This window comes from Oryzias latipes, chromosome 9, assembly GCF_053564925.1.
Source record: "Oryzias latipes strain Hd-rR chromosome 9, Olatipes_Hd-rR_3.1".
In the NCBI taxonomy this organism is placed as follows: Eukaryota; Metazoa; Chordata; class Actinopteri; order Beloniformes; family Adrianichthyidae; genus Oryzias; species Oryzias latipes.
The window spans coordinates 6232793-6248681 of record NC_136245.1 but is presented as its reverse complement, the minus strand read 5'-3'; the positions used below and the strand labels follow the sequence as shown (position 1 = coordinate 6248681).

At 37.8% G+C, this 15889-nt stretch overlaps 1 protein-coding gene across 4 annotated transcripts in view; it reads left to right on the top strand.

Moving 5' to 3' along the window:
* Positions 1–14248, top strand: part of LOC101175170 (glutamate receptor ionotropic, NMDA 1) — a 91527-nt gene extending 77279 nt beyond the window's left edge. For 2 of the 4 annotated variants that reach the window (XM_011479595.4, XM_011479596.4), the window contains 2 exons: positions 4139–4240; positions 9654–14248. In XM_011479595.4, the coding sequence (XP_011477897.1) occupies positions 4139–4240; positions 9654–9719 (168 nt within the window). In that variant the 3' untranslated portion in view covers positions 9720–14248. The remainder of the gene's footprint in view (positions 1–4138; positions 4241–9653) is intronic. The other 2 variants (XM_078952540.1, XM_011479597.4) reach the window with 1 other exon arrangement.
* Positions 14249–15889: the final 1641 nt, after the last annotated feature.

The following is a 15889-nucleotide window of genomic DNA, read 5'->3' as shown; positions in this document are numbered from 1 at the left end:
AATCATACAAAAAAAATGAGCAAATACTTTTTTACAGTCTCCTGAATTGATTTATAATCGATCTTTGCTTTTGCTTTTGGTGATGTCACAATGAAATGGTTTATTTTCAATCATAAATGAGTTGTTTTCTTGCTGAAAACGCTCCCATGTGAAGAAGGGTTTCAATCACCTGTAGTCTGAACCAACTGTAAAGTCAAATCCAAAACTGCTGAGAAAACAAGGACAGATTTAAGACAGATTTAAACCGGTCTGTGATTACATGTAGGCAGCTTGTTAGCATAGCATGATAGCATCGTAGTCTTTAGCATCGTCGCATCAGTGTGTAACAAAACCACTGTCTCCAAATCAACACTTTTTATTAAACTCAGATGATCACTGGCTGGTGGGAGGACTTCCTACTAAAGTCAATGATCATCTCCTTGGTCGTTGATGTGTTCAGCACAAGACCATTGTCCCTGCTCCAGGAGGGGAATCTGGTGATGAGCACCCTGTACTCACTCTCATCACCTCCTTTTACACACGCCACAATAGCAGTGTCGTCCGAATACTTCTGGACATGACAAGCTGCAGATGCATAATTAAAGTGCATTTCCATCGATTTTTCATTGGAAGTGGTGTTCGTGTTGCTGAGGGTGGAGTGAAGGTAGCATTATCAGGACGAGTCTCATGCCAAGTCTCGGGCTTTTGAAGAATGCTAAAAAAGTTAAGTATTTTCTATCCAAATTTTGCCTTTTTAATCAGCTGAAGAGGTGACAATAGTTAACTTCAAGGTTTTCCCCTAAAGGACTTTGGACTAAATTAACCTAAACTCCTCAGACTGAGGTCCAAAAACAATCCAAGAAAGTCTTCATGGATCACCTTTCAAACCTCGTCTAGTAATCCAAATGAGGAGAAGTCCCGATCTTTGGTTACATTTGTCAAAACTACATTGGAAGGACATGCTAGTTGCTTCATGTTGTTCCCTGTGGTACAAACCTGATTGGCTCTTGTTGTAAATCAAATTTATCGTCTCTAGCACATCAGACTTAGCTGTAACTCAAGTTCACGTCAAAGTTCTCAGCTCTGCTGGGAAGCCTAAATCACAGACGTCCAGTTTATCAAACTGCTGGTTTGAATGTGCTTGGTTATGGTGAGCCTTACGCACAGACTGAGACTCGCTCATACAGAATAATCGCAGACTTTGGAGGAAACAGCAGGAACAGACTGTGGGCTGCAGGCGGTTTCATAACCTGCTGCTAAGATGAGCAGATGGAACGCAGTCTCACAAACGCACGCTCTTCACACACTGGACTCACTTAGTCAATATATAGAAGAAGAATGTTTATTTCATAAAGCTGCTACTATCAAATAAAACAAGTGTAACTACCCCACGTGGCCTAATCCCAAAATAGACACTAAACCATTCCTTATCCCCACATCCGCAATGATAATCCTCTCGAATGTTTTTTGTTTGAAAATAAACATTGTCATTAAATACAGTCAATTCCTGAACTCTCTGTCATTTATAACTTGTAATGAATGCCTCCAAATGAATTCTGGAAGGTGAGACTAAACAAAATGTTCCTGACAAAGAAAACCCAGTAATTCCTAAATTAATCTCCAACAGATGGTAACAGCTCCTCCCGCTGTTAATTCCCTCCTGAGCTTCTTTTTTTTAACGCACAAAATGAGCAGGGATGACCAATTTAGAAAATCTGTTAACCATGAAACTGTTGCTCTTTACACTGAGCCACCGATCCAATAAATACCAAACAAGCCTTGTTTTTGTTTCGTCTTTGAGAAGCTGGTCAAAACTTAATGATTTAGGCAGAATCCAAATTCCTCCTCTACCCCAATAACCCTCCAAGGGGAGAGATATGGTCATTAGTTGTCGGTCATCAACGTTAGCGCATAGCTGCCAGTGCTCGGAAAATACACAACAACGTTGGTTTTATAACTGTAAAAAGTTGTGGCTGTATCATGCTATTTTAAGCCCTTTCAGAGTAAGCTAAATTCATTTATGTACAAATATTTACTTGTGGCACACTAACAAATCTTTTAGGAAAAATTAGTTATTTTCGTATCTTATTTTCCCACCCGGAAGTAAGACAACTCGATCTTTGTGGCACCACCTTTCCCTCCTTGTTGGTGCCGCCCATTTCATGACGTCAACCTAGAACTGGCCTCGGCAGCGTGTCTGGGTTTTGCCCCTTCAAAAGAATCCTGTTGCTATAATAGAACTTGGATTCAGTTTCAGTTGGTTCAGTTTCAATCAAAATCACTTTTTCTAATTGATTTGGTTTGCTGTGCTTTAACATACAGCGCTCTTTAGAGCAGAACAAGGTCTGAAGGGGATCAAACCTCCTGAAAAGTTTTTCACTTTCTACAGCTGATTGACGAACTATGACCAAGAAACACAGTGTTCCATCTCTATATCACGGTTCACCTTTTGTGGTTTCAGCAACTTTTTTGACTTAAAAAGTGAAGAGACTAGACAGAATGGCTCAATAATTGACATACCGTATATCTTCCAAGAGTGGCCCGGGTGTTTGTTCCAAAATTTGGCAGCTGGCTCGGTGTTTATGAGAAACAGGCGTCTATTGGAAACCGGCGTTGATTCCGTCACAGAGAGAACGATGATGGCTAATGGGTGCATTTTGCGGGAAAATTCAGTCAACAAATGCAGAGAAAAACAACAGATGAACATTTCAGGATTTGTTGAAATGATGAAAATGTCGTATTATGTTATGATTTGCTAATGTTTCTTTTACCTTTAAGCATCAACCTCTGTATCAAAAATCCTGAAGACACCCGCGCCTTTCCGTCTTTGCTCAGCAATCCATGTAAAAACCAGTTCCTCCAATCCATCGCTTGCTTTCTTTGCAGCTTCCCTGGAAAATCTCTCAAACGTCTTCTTAATATCGTCTTTTCATGGAAACGTTTAGGATCCAGCCCTAAATGTCGTGCTGATTTCTCACCAGAATGTTCTTTGGCCTGTGCCGCCGCACCACATGTGAATCCCATCAGCGTTTCTTGGCCAGGTCTGCCTGATCGCTACACTGGCTCCCCTTACCACAGAGACACCTGGCGTCTGCGTGACTAAGCATGGGGCGAGGGGGGGATGGGGATCTTACAGGAGCTTGGCCACTATCAGCAACCGGCGTCTAAAGTAAAGAGCATCTGTTAGACCCGCCATTTATTGGAGACCGGCCACTTTTGGAAGATTTACGGTATATAAACGTGTGCTGTGTCCAGATTCCTTTACTACTCACCATTTAGTGTAATATGTTTTGTACAAATCTACAATTCCAAAATTTTCTTGGAGATTTCCTATAATTCTCTGCACAAAACTCAGTAGATTAGCCAGATATGCCATATATAGACAATATAGACTAATAAAGACAATGCATTTAATGATTTTTCATGTGAAAAAACTGTATTTAAATGTATTTTTGATAAAGCATCCAAGTGTTCATCATCAGAACACAGTGGATTCATTAGTCAATTGTTCATATTTATTAGGTTTTTACTTTTGTGAAATCTTCAAATTTGGCGTTTAAAGAAAAAAGCATGCTGTTTGAATTGCTGTTAAATTCCAGGGGACTAGATGCTGAAGCCCTGCACTATGTAGTTTTTTAGTAGTTAGGAGGTAGGGAGGGAATTCAGACATGGCCAAAAAGTGATAGTCCTTAGTGTGACACTTTAACATGTTTAAAGTACCGTAAAAGTTATTTTTCTGTCCTACTTCTATAAATCTAATGATAGCAAAAGCTTTAGTTTTTCTTGGTTTTATGTAATGAAAGGGCTTCAAAAACTACTTGTACTATTACTACTTTTTATTGTAACTCTGTCTGCAATATAAAGTCATTTGATGTTACACTGTTTTCTATATTACAGATTCATGATCAGTTTTATTGATACACTGTAATCCCTGCTCCCACCCCAAGTACGTTTATGTGTCGTATAAAGTCAGGGCACCTTGATACTATCCACACTGAGGGCTTTTCAGTAGTCCAGAGTATTCATCAGTGTAACAGCACACAGGTGTGTGTCACCTCCATCCGTGCACGACGTGCGACAGTCTGTGTGAGTGGGTGGCGCTGCTGTGTCTCTGCTGCGTGTTAATGTGTGTGTGCACCTATCATATGATTTATTTTAGGATAGGAAAAGTGGTAGAGCAGAGCCCGAGCCCAAAACCTCTTTTAGGTCCATCACTTCGACCTCCGACCTCAAACGCCGTATGGCCCCCGGGGACGCCACGGTAAGGAGATGAAGACCACCTCCTGTCCTCTTCTTTCTTCCAGCACTTCATTCCATCAGTTTTCTGTCGGTTTCCCATTCCAACCTTTTTTGGTTTTGCCAACCTTTAGTTTCATCACCAGTTTTGTCATTTTTTTCTCCTCCCTCCTCCTCAGCTCAATCATCTCCTTGCTGACTCATCACGGCTGTCTATCTGTCAATCAGCCATTCTCTCACCTCCATTAGCTCACTAGTGCCTCTAAAGACAGACAGACGAGAGGAGACAGGGTTCAGCTCGTTGGCTTTTCTTCTCACACCAATCACATTGTCCTCTTGCAAAGGAGAAGTGAAGAGGGTCAGACTGTGTGCTCTCTTTTGGCTGTTCTGGTCCTGTCCGTCCTTGTCCTCCGTGTTTGTTTGTTCTTCTCTCCCTCTCCTGTCTTCTCTCTGTCTTTTTTCATCTCACAGTCAGAACAGTTTTGTCTTCCTCCAACAACCCCCTCTGGTCCTGGCAGGTTTCCCAGCACTGATTGATTTTCCTGCTCTAACTCCTTCAGCTCTGCCTTTTTTAAACAGATTCTCGGTCTAATAAATTTTTCTCCCACAGGACCCCGCGCTGGTTTGGAAGGCTTTGCTCGGTCACACACCTCCAACTGTCTGATTCAGTGCTTCTTTGCCACCTGATTTAACCTTTCCTCTCAGATGTTACACAAATCTGCTCTGATTTTGTCCATTTTGCATCCCCTCTCTTCCAAATATTTGGAGGGGAGTTAAAATGGCATTGAAGTTTGTGTTCGTGAGGAGAACTTGCCTTTCCTGACCGAACTCGGGGAAACAGACTCATTTCTCTCTGTGGTCATCTTTCTTTATTTTCTTTATGAGTGTTTTTCTCTTTCACTGGGTTTGAATGGTGTCCAGACTACATGCTGTGCGACACACACACTGCCTCTGTCCTCCTCTGCAAGCACGACCGACTGTAGGCACCAAGCGTCACGCCAACACGCCAACATGGATCCTCCTGTTGGAGCACAGAACGCATTCAGTCATGTTAGCAGCGGTAGAAAGTAAACTGCAGAATTGACCAAGATGGTCTTTATGGTCAGAGCATTGCAGAAACATTTGAAAAGAAGTTTTAAAAATGAAAACTTCTGTGTTTTATACAAGTGACTTAAAATACTTTCCAAATTTTGCTCATAAATCAACAGAAAATTGTGTTTTTAACCATCAACAAGAGCAAAACAGATGCCATTTGCAACAAGCAATGAAGAAATCTTAATTCTTAATTTCAAACACATTTAAAATAAAATTAAAAGCATTATATTTATTTGTGTCTTTTTAAGATGTTTATTTTCCTTTTTTTCTTTAAGATTTTTTTAAAGGGGACAGTGCAATTTAAAGAAGAAAAATAAAAACGTTAAACGGAGTTAAAAACGCCAGAATTAAACAAAAGCTAGTTTTCAGCTGTAATCCCTTCGCCAGGATTTTAGAAAGCATAAACTCATGTACTTTAAAATACAATATACATATACAAACACTTTATATACAAATAAATAAAATACAGTATCACAAAATATAATGAATCAATGCCAAAAGTATAAAATAGCTTAAGCAAATATTTAAAGAAAAAGGCTATGCTGAATACCTTTCCTACTCTTAAACTGATAACAAACTACAGTAGATACTGCGGGAATATCTAGTGCTCTGGATCTTTGAAGGAAATTTGGACGCCACGCTCATGGAGTTTTTTTTAAATGGAAAATATGACTTCATCAGTTTCCGAAAGTAAACACGTAATACATTTGAAAAGACTATGAATGAAAGAATATGAATCCACTGCTTTCGAGTGAAAAAAACTTGTATGGTTTAAAAATAAATAAATAAAGAACTTTTGTTTTCTGAATTACCTTTATACCTGTGTATCAGGAAAGACCGAAATTTCATACATGGAAAATGCGCAAAAATTTATTTAATGGCTGTGTGACACGGCCTTTAAAGAGGAGCGCATGAGGCTTGTACGGCTAGAGACGTTGTTGAAAACAGATTCCGCGTTTGTCATGGGTGTAAAGTTGTATCATAAAGTATTTGTAATTATAAAGGAGGTTCTACAGACTTGTGACGTACAGGTGATGATGTTTTACGGTGTCCTTACCCCAGGCTCTAGTCATTATTAGGTGTGAGTACTGGCTCCTTACTGACTGCACCTGAATGCTGCACTGAGGGGGTACGGCCATAGGATGTCCACACAAACTCTGTACTGACGGTTTAACATCTAACAGTCAGGCAAGAAACACTTATCGTGTGAACAGCACTCACCACCCTCCTTGCGCAGTCCGCAGGATTTCGGAGAAGGTCGAAAAACATGAAAAATCCGTACGACACGCCTGCGTCTCACCTACTCCACCTACTCGTCACCCTGACTTGCGTATAAGTGTTTACCACAACCTGTCACCCCGCAGCATTAAAAAGTTTTCTCTACGGACTCAACAATCGGTCTTGATATTTCATACATGCCCTGTACAGAATTCTTTGCTCACAGATGCCCCATACCCACCCATAAGGGTAACTGTTACTTTCCTTACAGAGAAGATGGGTCTAAAGGCAGGCCAGTTTAGCCAATCTTTTTCATTTTAGGTTAGCCATTACCTATTGAATTCTTGAACTTCATTATAACATAATTACTGGTATGAAACCAATTGAGATTACTGTTGTTGTAATGTTGGGCTATATATAGATAAATTTTAATTTAATTTAATTGAATAACTAAGGCAATGGTAGGTTCTGTATATGCAATACAACATACAACAAACACAAAGTGATATGTAGCAACTTTAATACTGAAAACATTCTGGCTGGACGTAACACAGATTTACATACTACAACACAGTCAGACGCTCAGGTTTGGGAAATTCATAGCAACTTGTGCTGGAAGTAGAACCATCAACCCTTGATGCAGAGCTGCTGCCAGCCTCTGATCCTGCTGGATTAAAGTTTCATGTCCAGCATGTCAGAGTGGAGCTTCGGAGCAGATAACATGATAGAGGCAGATGTTTAATTTATCAGCAGCTGCCTGAAACCTTCACTTACACAAGATGAGGGATTTTAAGTGACAGTTTACCAAAATCCTCTGGCGGTCAAAAGCAAAATAAAACATGTAAAGTAAAGCTAAATGAAACTGACTATTGGCATTGTCTGGTTCTAAGACGGGTAATGTGGGAGGTTTCTTAATCCACAGATAAATGAAATTTTAGGTGGGTAATTCTCATCCATTTACATGAAAGCTTTATCTCCAATCGCCAAACAATCAACTCCTTCACACAAAATGATGTCATCTTGTTACAAAAAAAGTTAGAAGAAGGCCAAAAGCTGCCTCACTATTCTTCACAGTAAAACTTGAAAAAGGCTCGTGTTGAAATGAGAGCTCAAGTGTGCAGAGCACCATCTTCAGTGCAAACTTAATGTTAGAAGAAGCAAAATCATAGCACAGGTTTCAAAATGCAATCAAACTCAATTTGTTGAAAATATTAGGTTGGGTCATACCGAAGACACTAAAAGTGCAATGTAACGCCTCCTTGCTTATTTCTAATGCTGTGATCACATCGAACACATTTCGTGTCCGCTGCCTCTTTTTAGTCAGGTGTTTAATTCACACTTTTTGAAAATTTGTTCATAAACCTGACTGTCCTGCCGCGTGTGGGAGGAGCCACTGTCCAAACTGTTGAAGCTCATCGTTACATGAAAGAAAGCAGTGACAACATTTACAATCAACGCATGGAGGCACAGATTAAGTTAATCGATTGGGTTTATTTATTTCAAAGAAGTATACAAAAGCATCAGTAATCACGTTTCCATGTTTTGGTTCATGAGACTCTCCTGTATGGTGTCTAATGCAGGAGCGTCACAGCTATGACTGCCTCTCACTGCCCCCTCGGGGATGGAAAACACATTTCACCCACCCAGGTGTGGAACAACCAGTGAAGCGTTGAGCATTTCTTTTATTAAAACAGAAAGAATCGAGTGTTTCTCACTTTTTATTGCTTTTATTTTTTTTATTTTATGTTTTTCTTTTCTTTTATTTGTACTAAAATATAAAAAAAGTAGGAAAAGGATAAAGTCAAAAAAGATTTATGAAGGAACTTGATAAAGATAAATATCTTAAACCATGAGAAAGGAACTTTGTAGTGACGTCTCACTTTAACTTACCGTAGATTGTTAATTTCATGTTTTCTTGGTAAAATTAATGAGTAAAAATGAACTTTAGAGATGGCTTAGCCTAAGTTTTGCTCAGTTGCTGGGGCGGCAAAGTAAATAGATTTGAATGATTTGGAAAAATTGCCAATGTAAATACTTTTTCTTTGTTCATCAATTTTTTGATAGTAAAAATCTATAATGATATGTAAATAATACTAGAAATGCTACTAAAATTAATAATTGTTATAAATGCATGAATAAAAATTTGTTCAATACTTGAATGTTGAGGGCTTTACATTGTTTTTCTTCCCATTTATGTATAAATTTTGCATTGACATGTATTTTATAAGTAAACTTAGCAGTTAAGTCATGTTTGTATCTGCAGGCCTCACAGAGAATCTATATTTTTACTACAAATGAAAAAAAGTAAATAATATCAACTGTTACTGCCTATTTTTCAAAATATTTTTTTAAAAACCTTCATAAATTTGAATTAATATTTCTGCCTGATTCACTTTGCTGTATTTAAAATTTCAGCCATTCTTTCCCACTTAAACATCACAGCACTGAGAATAAAGGCTGAGGGAGTCTAACTCAAAAGACATATGTCTTCAAAATAATTGTAAATACAAAAAAAGTAATAAAAATCTGAAATATTTCAAATATTTCCTGGTTTTTACATGAAATGTTTTGACATAATCTTCAAATTCAACTGGAAAATTAGAGAAATATGAATTTATTTGCTGTTTTGCAAAATAAAAGTAGGTTGATGTGACAAAATACAACTTTACAAAAGTTCTAATCTACATGAAATCCTTGTTTAAATGAGATACATCTGTAACAACCAGGAATGCTAGAATTCTCTTCATACTTTAGCTCAATCACTGAGCAACAACATTTAAAGTGAAAGAAAATGTTAAATCACCCAAAACTCCGATTCTGCGTTTAATGAAGTGTCTCCCTCAGTGGAAGCCGTGAACAGAGCTCTTGTGATGTTTATGAAAGTTTAAATACAGAGTTATAAATAGCTGCAGGAAGCACAGCAGGTTTCGTTTTGCTCAGAAACTCCTAGACACAGTAAGAACATAGAAAAGGCTTTCATTCCACCGCTGCTAACATTGATCTCAGAGGGATAAAAAAACATACTAAAAGACTGATGTAGGGGAAGTCACAGTCACAGCTTTTGACTTGAAGTTTGATTAACCTGTGTGTTGTTTCTTTTCTCTGTTTCTGTCCTCTTTATGTAGCCGTACCCGACTGACATCACCGGCCAGCTCAACCTATCAGATCCGTCCGTCAGCACCGTGGTCTGAGAGAGGCTGAGAGGGGGGTGCGAGTGAGCTTCACTGCTGCTGCTGAGCCACACACACAAACTCACGCACACACACACACACACACACACACACACACACACACACACATTGTGCCTAAACACACAATACTAACGCAGACGGACAGGAAGAGGACAGGACAGCTGCAGGTCACTGTGCCAGCTCACCCAAACCTCCTGTCATGAGGAATGAAGTCAACATGAGTGTCCCGCCTAAAAGCTTCCATTCGGACGAGCAAAAAGAAGCCGACCGTCTCCAAAAAGAGTCCCGCGTGTCCCCCCTGTGCACACAAACCAACATGCTCAGACATTCATGTTCCAGTTCAGTTTCAAAGAGCTTGTTGACTTAACTGTCCATCTGCAGGAAATCTCTCCATATGTGCAGATGATAAATTCATTTCATCAGCTCTTGAAGTCACTTCAAGACCCACTTCGATAAAATTGTGTTTTTGCTGTTTTCAACAAGTTCATGTAGCATTTTTTTAAATAATGGAAGACATACAGAAGGAAAATTAAGCTTAAAATTACAACTGAAAAAGAGAGAGTGAAAAACAGACGGATGACGGGAAGTGGAAGCAGGCTTGGTCCTCACCAACAGTCCACAACTCAGAGGTGAATTTCTAATGAGCTCCTGCCGCTCTGCAGAAACTATGTCCTAGAACATTTAGAAGTTTTTTTTAGATTTAGGCTAAAAACAACATAATCATTGTTTAAAAACACCTAGAACACTGAAAATAAATGGAAAGATGATCGGAGTGGGACTTTAAATAATCAAACCATTGAAAAAATATACAAACTTTAAAATATTTTAAGAATATTGACTTTAATCGATGTTAGCTGATGTCTAGGGGTGGCCATATGTCAACTGTTCGGGATAAATTATATTGATATTCATTGTTTTTGTTTTAATTTCCCTGGAACTCTGGTGCACTAAAAATAAATGGAAAATTACTCTGCATTCATGTGGTGTTGGAAGCCTTGTACTGTAGTTTTTCTGAGGTTCATGTGTGTTTTCCCAGTCGGACACTCATTTTTTTCAATCATTCCAACACCACATGAACGCAGCAGTTCTCTAAGTTTGTGTTTTTCCCTGAGGGGACATCAACCCATTTGTGCAATTGGCACCAAAGTGAAAACAAAAGCCACAAATTTTGAAATAAAAAAGCCAAAATGTTCTGTTCTAAAAGGTAAAATTGTCAAATTTTCTAACCCTATGTGACCCACGAGTCAAAACGTTTGCCCACCCCTGCTGTAACCCCAAAACACCCTATGAGGAGCCCAAAAGCTACAGGTCCTGACACAGGCAGGGGTTATTCCATAAGGCCCTCATAAGGTTTACACCCTCACACAGTACTCATCCAGGTCATGATATCGCCGCTAACATGAGCGGTTAGAACTGAAGAAGCTGCATCAAACGTCTTCTAACGAACCTTGAAGTCCCTTCACCAGGAAGTCCCTCAAGATGAAATCTCATTTTCAAAGGAGACTCTGCCAAAAGGCGCGGACACACATAAAACAAGGTTCCCGTTGGCTTGAAGGACAGAATCAGTTTCTCACATGTCTTCATTAAGAGCTGTGTCCCGAAAAACACTCTTCTATTCTCTAGACAGCTGCTTGATGTGTCCTGAAAATGAGCAATACACACACTAACACACACACATGTAACACATACATAATCCATGTACACTGGCCTTGCTCTGCTTGCAGCTGTTTCCCTCTTTCAACCAGAGGATCTTTTTTTTTTCTTTTGGTTGATCTCTGTGAACTGGTTTGCTGTACTTCCACTTTGATTTGTCAACCATCTGGATGGACAGTAGGTCTGCTGTAATGCTGGTTTTTCACTGTTGCTCCAGTTGTGTTGTAGTCGCTGTATCTCTCATCTCAGAGATACTGGAGCACCTGTCAATCACAGAGTGTGGAAGGCGGGTGGAGCCTGCGGGACAGGAAGCAGTTCTTCAGCACAAACGTCCAGCTTTTTCCTGACTTACCGATCGTCCCGGCACTGATGCGGTTTGGTTCAGTGCTTCATGAAAAGGCTTTGTCCTTTGTGTTGAGGATTTCTCTTCATTTTCTTTTCCAATCCAATCACTGTACTGTAGAGGGCGTGGTCATGAAAAAAAAGCACTTCATGTTTGTCGTGGTTTTACAATCTATTAGCTTCTGCTTCACTATTTTATGCTAAAAGCAATAAAGAAAATATTACCGCAAATTTTTACCGCAAATAGTGTGAGCAGTTCATATTTATTTAAGTACAATTAGCTAACCCAGAAAAGTTTGGAAAACCAAAATATAAAGATGAAAAACTTTCCGCCATTTTTGGAAATTATTAAGTAAAAACTATAAACATATTTGCTTTTAGTCCAGTGCTTCAAGCCTTTATGTTGTTGATTTTACTATAAACAATCTGTTCTGACTGTTGATTGATGGTACAATAGAAAACTTCATCTTAAAGTGTATCATTGTTATATTTTTACCTTTTAAAAGTATTTTAGGATCCTAACACAAGCACTTACTTTAAATTTAATTACATTCATGCGTATAAATGTTAGACTTTTCACTAGAAAACCTAAATGGTTATTTATGATGTCATTTTTGAGCCACTTAATCAAATATAGATGAAATTTTGAAATCATACAATAATTTTAATATATTTATACGTTTAATTGCAACATGCTAATTGAAGTATTTTTAATAAGCTATAATTTATCGACTTGTTTTTTGACTAAATGTATTTTACCTATGAGGTCTTGTTCAGAAAACGCCCCCTTCTTTAAAACAAGTGTATGTTTGTATTTGCTTCCCTTCTGAAAAGAGCAATCCTTTGTAAAAAGGAACAAAGCACTTTGCTCATTAATGGTGCAGCAGCGCCCCCTGCTGCCTCCATTTAAAAATAGCAGCTGAAAGAGAATCTTAAAAATAAATTTTGTCACTTTTTGGACAACTAGACGAAGTATAGATGCGTCAAAAAGACTGAAAGAGGAATTTAATGTTTGGTCCCATTTAAATGTTGACATGTCTCACCACAAACCGACTCTTTCTGACCCACGGGACTCCATCCATATTGTGAAATCCCAGTGCATTCTGGGAGATTTTGTCAGGTCTCTGTGTACCCCCTCAGCTCTGTCACTGGTGTTGTGTGGAAACGTGCTAGCTTTTCTGCAGGTGTGTGGAGTTGCCGGGTTTCTATGCTGAGTAGAGTGTTGTCGCTGCCGTCGACACAATAGTTTGTGTGCACATGTTGTCGTCAGCAGCATCGCTGGGAACAAAACACAACACATTTCTGAGAGTCTGCAGAGATTTGCTGCTGCATGAAGCAGAATCACTTTTGCATTCAGACCTTTGACGGTCTAAACTTTAAACAGGACAGGAAATGCAGATTGGACTTTTAAAAACATTGTTTTGAGTTTTTAGTTCTTCATTTGTTTCTTTCCCCCCCCAGAAAACATCAGTTTGACTCTGAATCTCTGCAGACTTCATAATACAGTAGTTTAAAGTGTTTTTCGTTTTTTTTTTTTTTTCTCGGCGATGTGAAGCGTCAGTTGATGACGATGCTGCATCAGAGGTGAGCTGCAACAATCAATCGTGGGATGGAGAGATGTTTTCCAGACTTTCAAAGCTCCTGATGTTCTGGAAACATTTGAAGGTCAGAGAAAAGTGACACGTTTTGGACGACCTTTTGTTTTTTGACTGTTTTCCATTCTGCCTATGAGGGTTAGAGCAGCTGTTGGGACATTTACAGTAAAAAAAGGGTTTATTTATTTCATTTATGATTCATTTGGTCATTTCAATCTGTTTTTGTTCTTTTTTGATGTTAAAACAACAAAAAAAAGGATTTTCAAACAGCAAATAGAATCATTCTTTGCTGAACCTTCTGTAAAAGTTACGGATTCATTTCTTTCTTTACCTTAGAAAACAAGTTTTGATATAAAGTTAGAGCTTTGTCTCTAAAAAAAGTTTTGATTCTGATTTTTGTTTTTTGTTTAAAATATGAACACATCTTCCACAAGCTTTTAAAATGATTTTTAATGTAATTCTACACTTCAGTAGGTTTATTAAGATTCCCTGACATTTCTGGAATCTGACAGTAATCTAATATTAAAAATCAGTAAAGTTGTTGAACAAATAATAAAGACATAATAATAGTTTTTTAAATCAAATTATAAATATTCCATCAAAGCTACTTGACAATCTAGCAAAGAATTCATATATATATTATGTGTTTCTATCACTTAGGAAGCATTTTTGCTAAATCAAAGTCTGCTGAAACAGCAAATTTAATTACACATTATAAAATCTATTTTATAAAGTTTCCCAACTTTAGGCTGCTTCATAGTAATCCTGTCGACATACTCTCATTTCTTTACTATTAAGCTTAGTGGCAGAGGGTGGAGCGACTGACACGGGGGTTCAAACCACACTGTAAAAAATGTCCATAACATTTGTAGTGCAATGCCATGAAATGCTAACATAATTCAACTGTGTACTTGATAAAAATACAAAAAAAAACAAAAACTGATGGACGGCGGGAAGTGGAAAATAACTGAATATACTTGCTATTTTATTTATAAAAACACGCTAAAAATGTTGATGTTTTCCAGGGAAATATACGGGTCACAATAAAATAAACACGGTTGATCTGTCATCTTAAACACAATAGTGCCACCATCGTATATCATTATTTTGCTGTCATTATTCTATGTGAATTTTTTGCTGTTGTTTTTTACTCATAATAATAATTAAAAAAAAAACTATAATTTCTTAAAAATGTTATATATTCTTTAATATATGACTGTTACAGTAGAAGCCCAGCAAATTTACAGACTGTATCCGTAGGTTTTATCAGATGATAGTTTGTGAATTGAAACATTAGATTATGTAATATTTACAGTGTGCCTGTAAAGCTGTTTACATAATCAACATAATAATCAATAAACATTGAAGAACATGTTTTTAAATCATTGAAGGTCAGTTTCGGCAGGAAGGGGTTAAACTCACAGCTTCCTAACATGGTTCTTTGCGAAGCTCCAAAATATTCATAATTCATTGAATAAAACTGACTGCGTTAAAAATGTAAAAGTAAAATGACACGGCGAAGGAGCTACATTTTAAATCTGACATGGATCTTTTTATAGCCAATTTTGCTTCAGACTATTGCATACATGTAAACATTAAAGATTAAAAGTGTTGCTTACATTTTTTACTTAAAAACTATTATTTTAGAGCAAATATTTTGCAAAGTAGTACACCTAATTGACCTTCGTTTGATATCAAAAATTTATTACTTAATGACCTTTTCTCAGCAGTGATCTGTTAATTAGGAAAAGTGGGCGGGGCTTAGGCGCTCATTGATTGATCCTTCATGGAACGGCCTCTCTGCCGTGTATGAACCTGCATCTGCAGACAGATTGTCCTCCGAACCACTAAACTGGACTTAAATGCTCTGGATCTGCTTGAACTTTCCTCCTCTGGACTTTTTCCATCTTATTGAACTGAAGCTGTGAGCGTCTGTCCCAGAAAAACTGATCAGTGTCAAAAAGAAGAGACAAACCTCCAGATTGCATGTTTCATCTCCACTCTGCACTGTCACCTATAAAAGTTTTATAGTGATGACACATCCCAATCCCAAAACGTTTGCAGTTCCGGTGAGTTTGGGGGTTTCATTCAGACCCAACAGCAGCTGCAAACACATTTCACTCCAACGCCATCAGCATTCTTCCTTTCATTTTTACAAACAATAAAAAAAAGAACTTTGCAAGTTAGCAAGTTAGCAGTTATGGATGTTTTCCTGACAGGTCAATTCTATTCATTTTATTCACTGTAAACAAAACTTTATAAATGTCAAAAAACACATTTATAATACTTTTTGTTCTTTGTGAAACATCAAAAAATGCAAATGTACTGAACACAGGATCATTTTCATTCTTTTAACTATAACTTTTGAAAAAGTTCTAAAACTTCCAATTATTCTAGCCTAGAATTGTTTAAATTATTTATTATTTACATATTTTACCCCTAATGAAACCTTTTATATGTTTTTTCATAGTGTTTTTTTAACTTAATCTATTTTTCATTTATAACCATTTAAAATCAGAGGGAAGACATAGAAAAGTGTAGATTTTAAAATCCCTGAAGATAGTGTTTTTTGTCACCAGA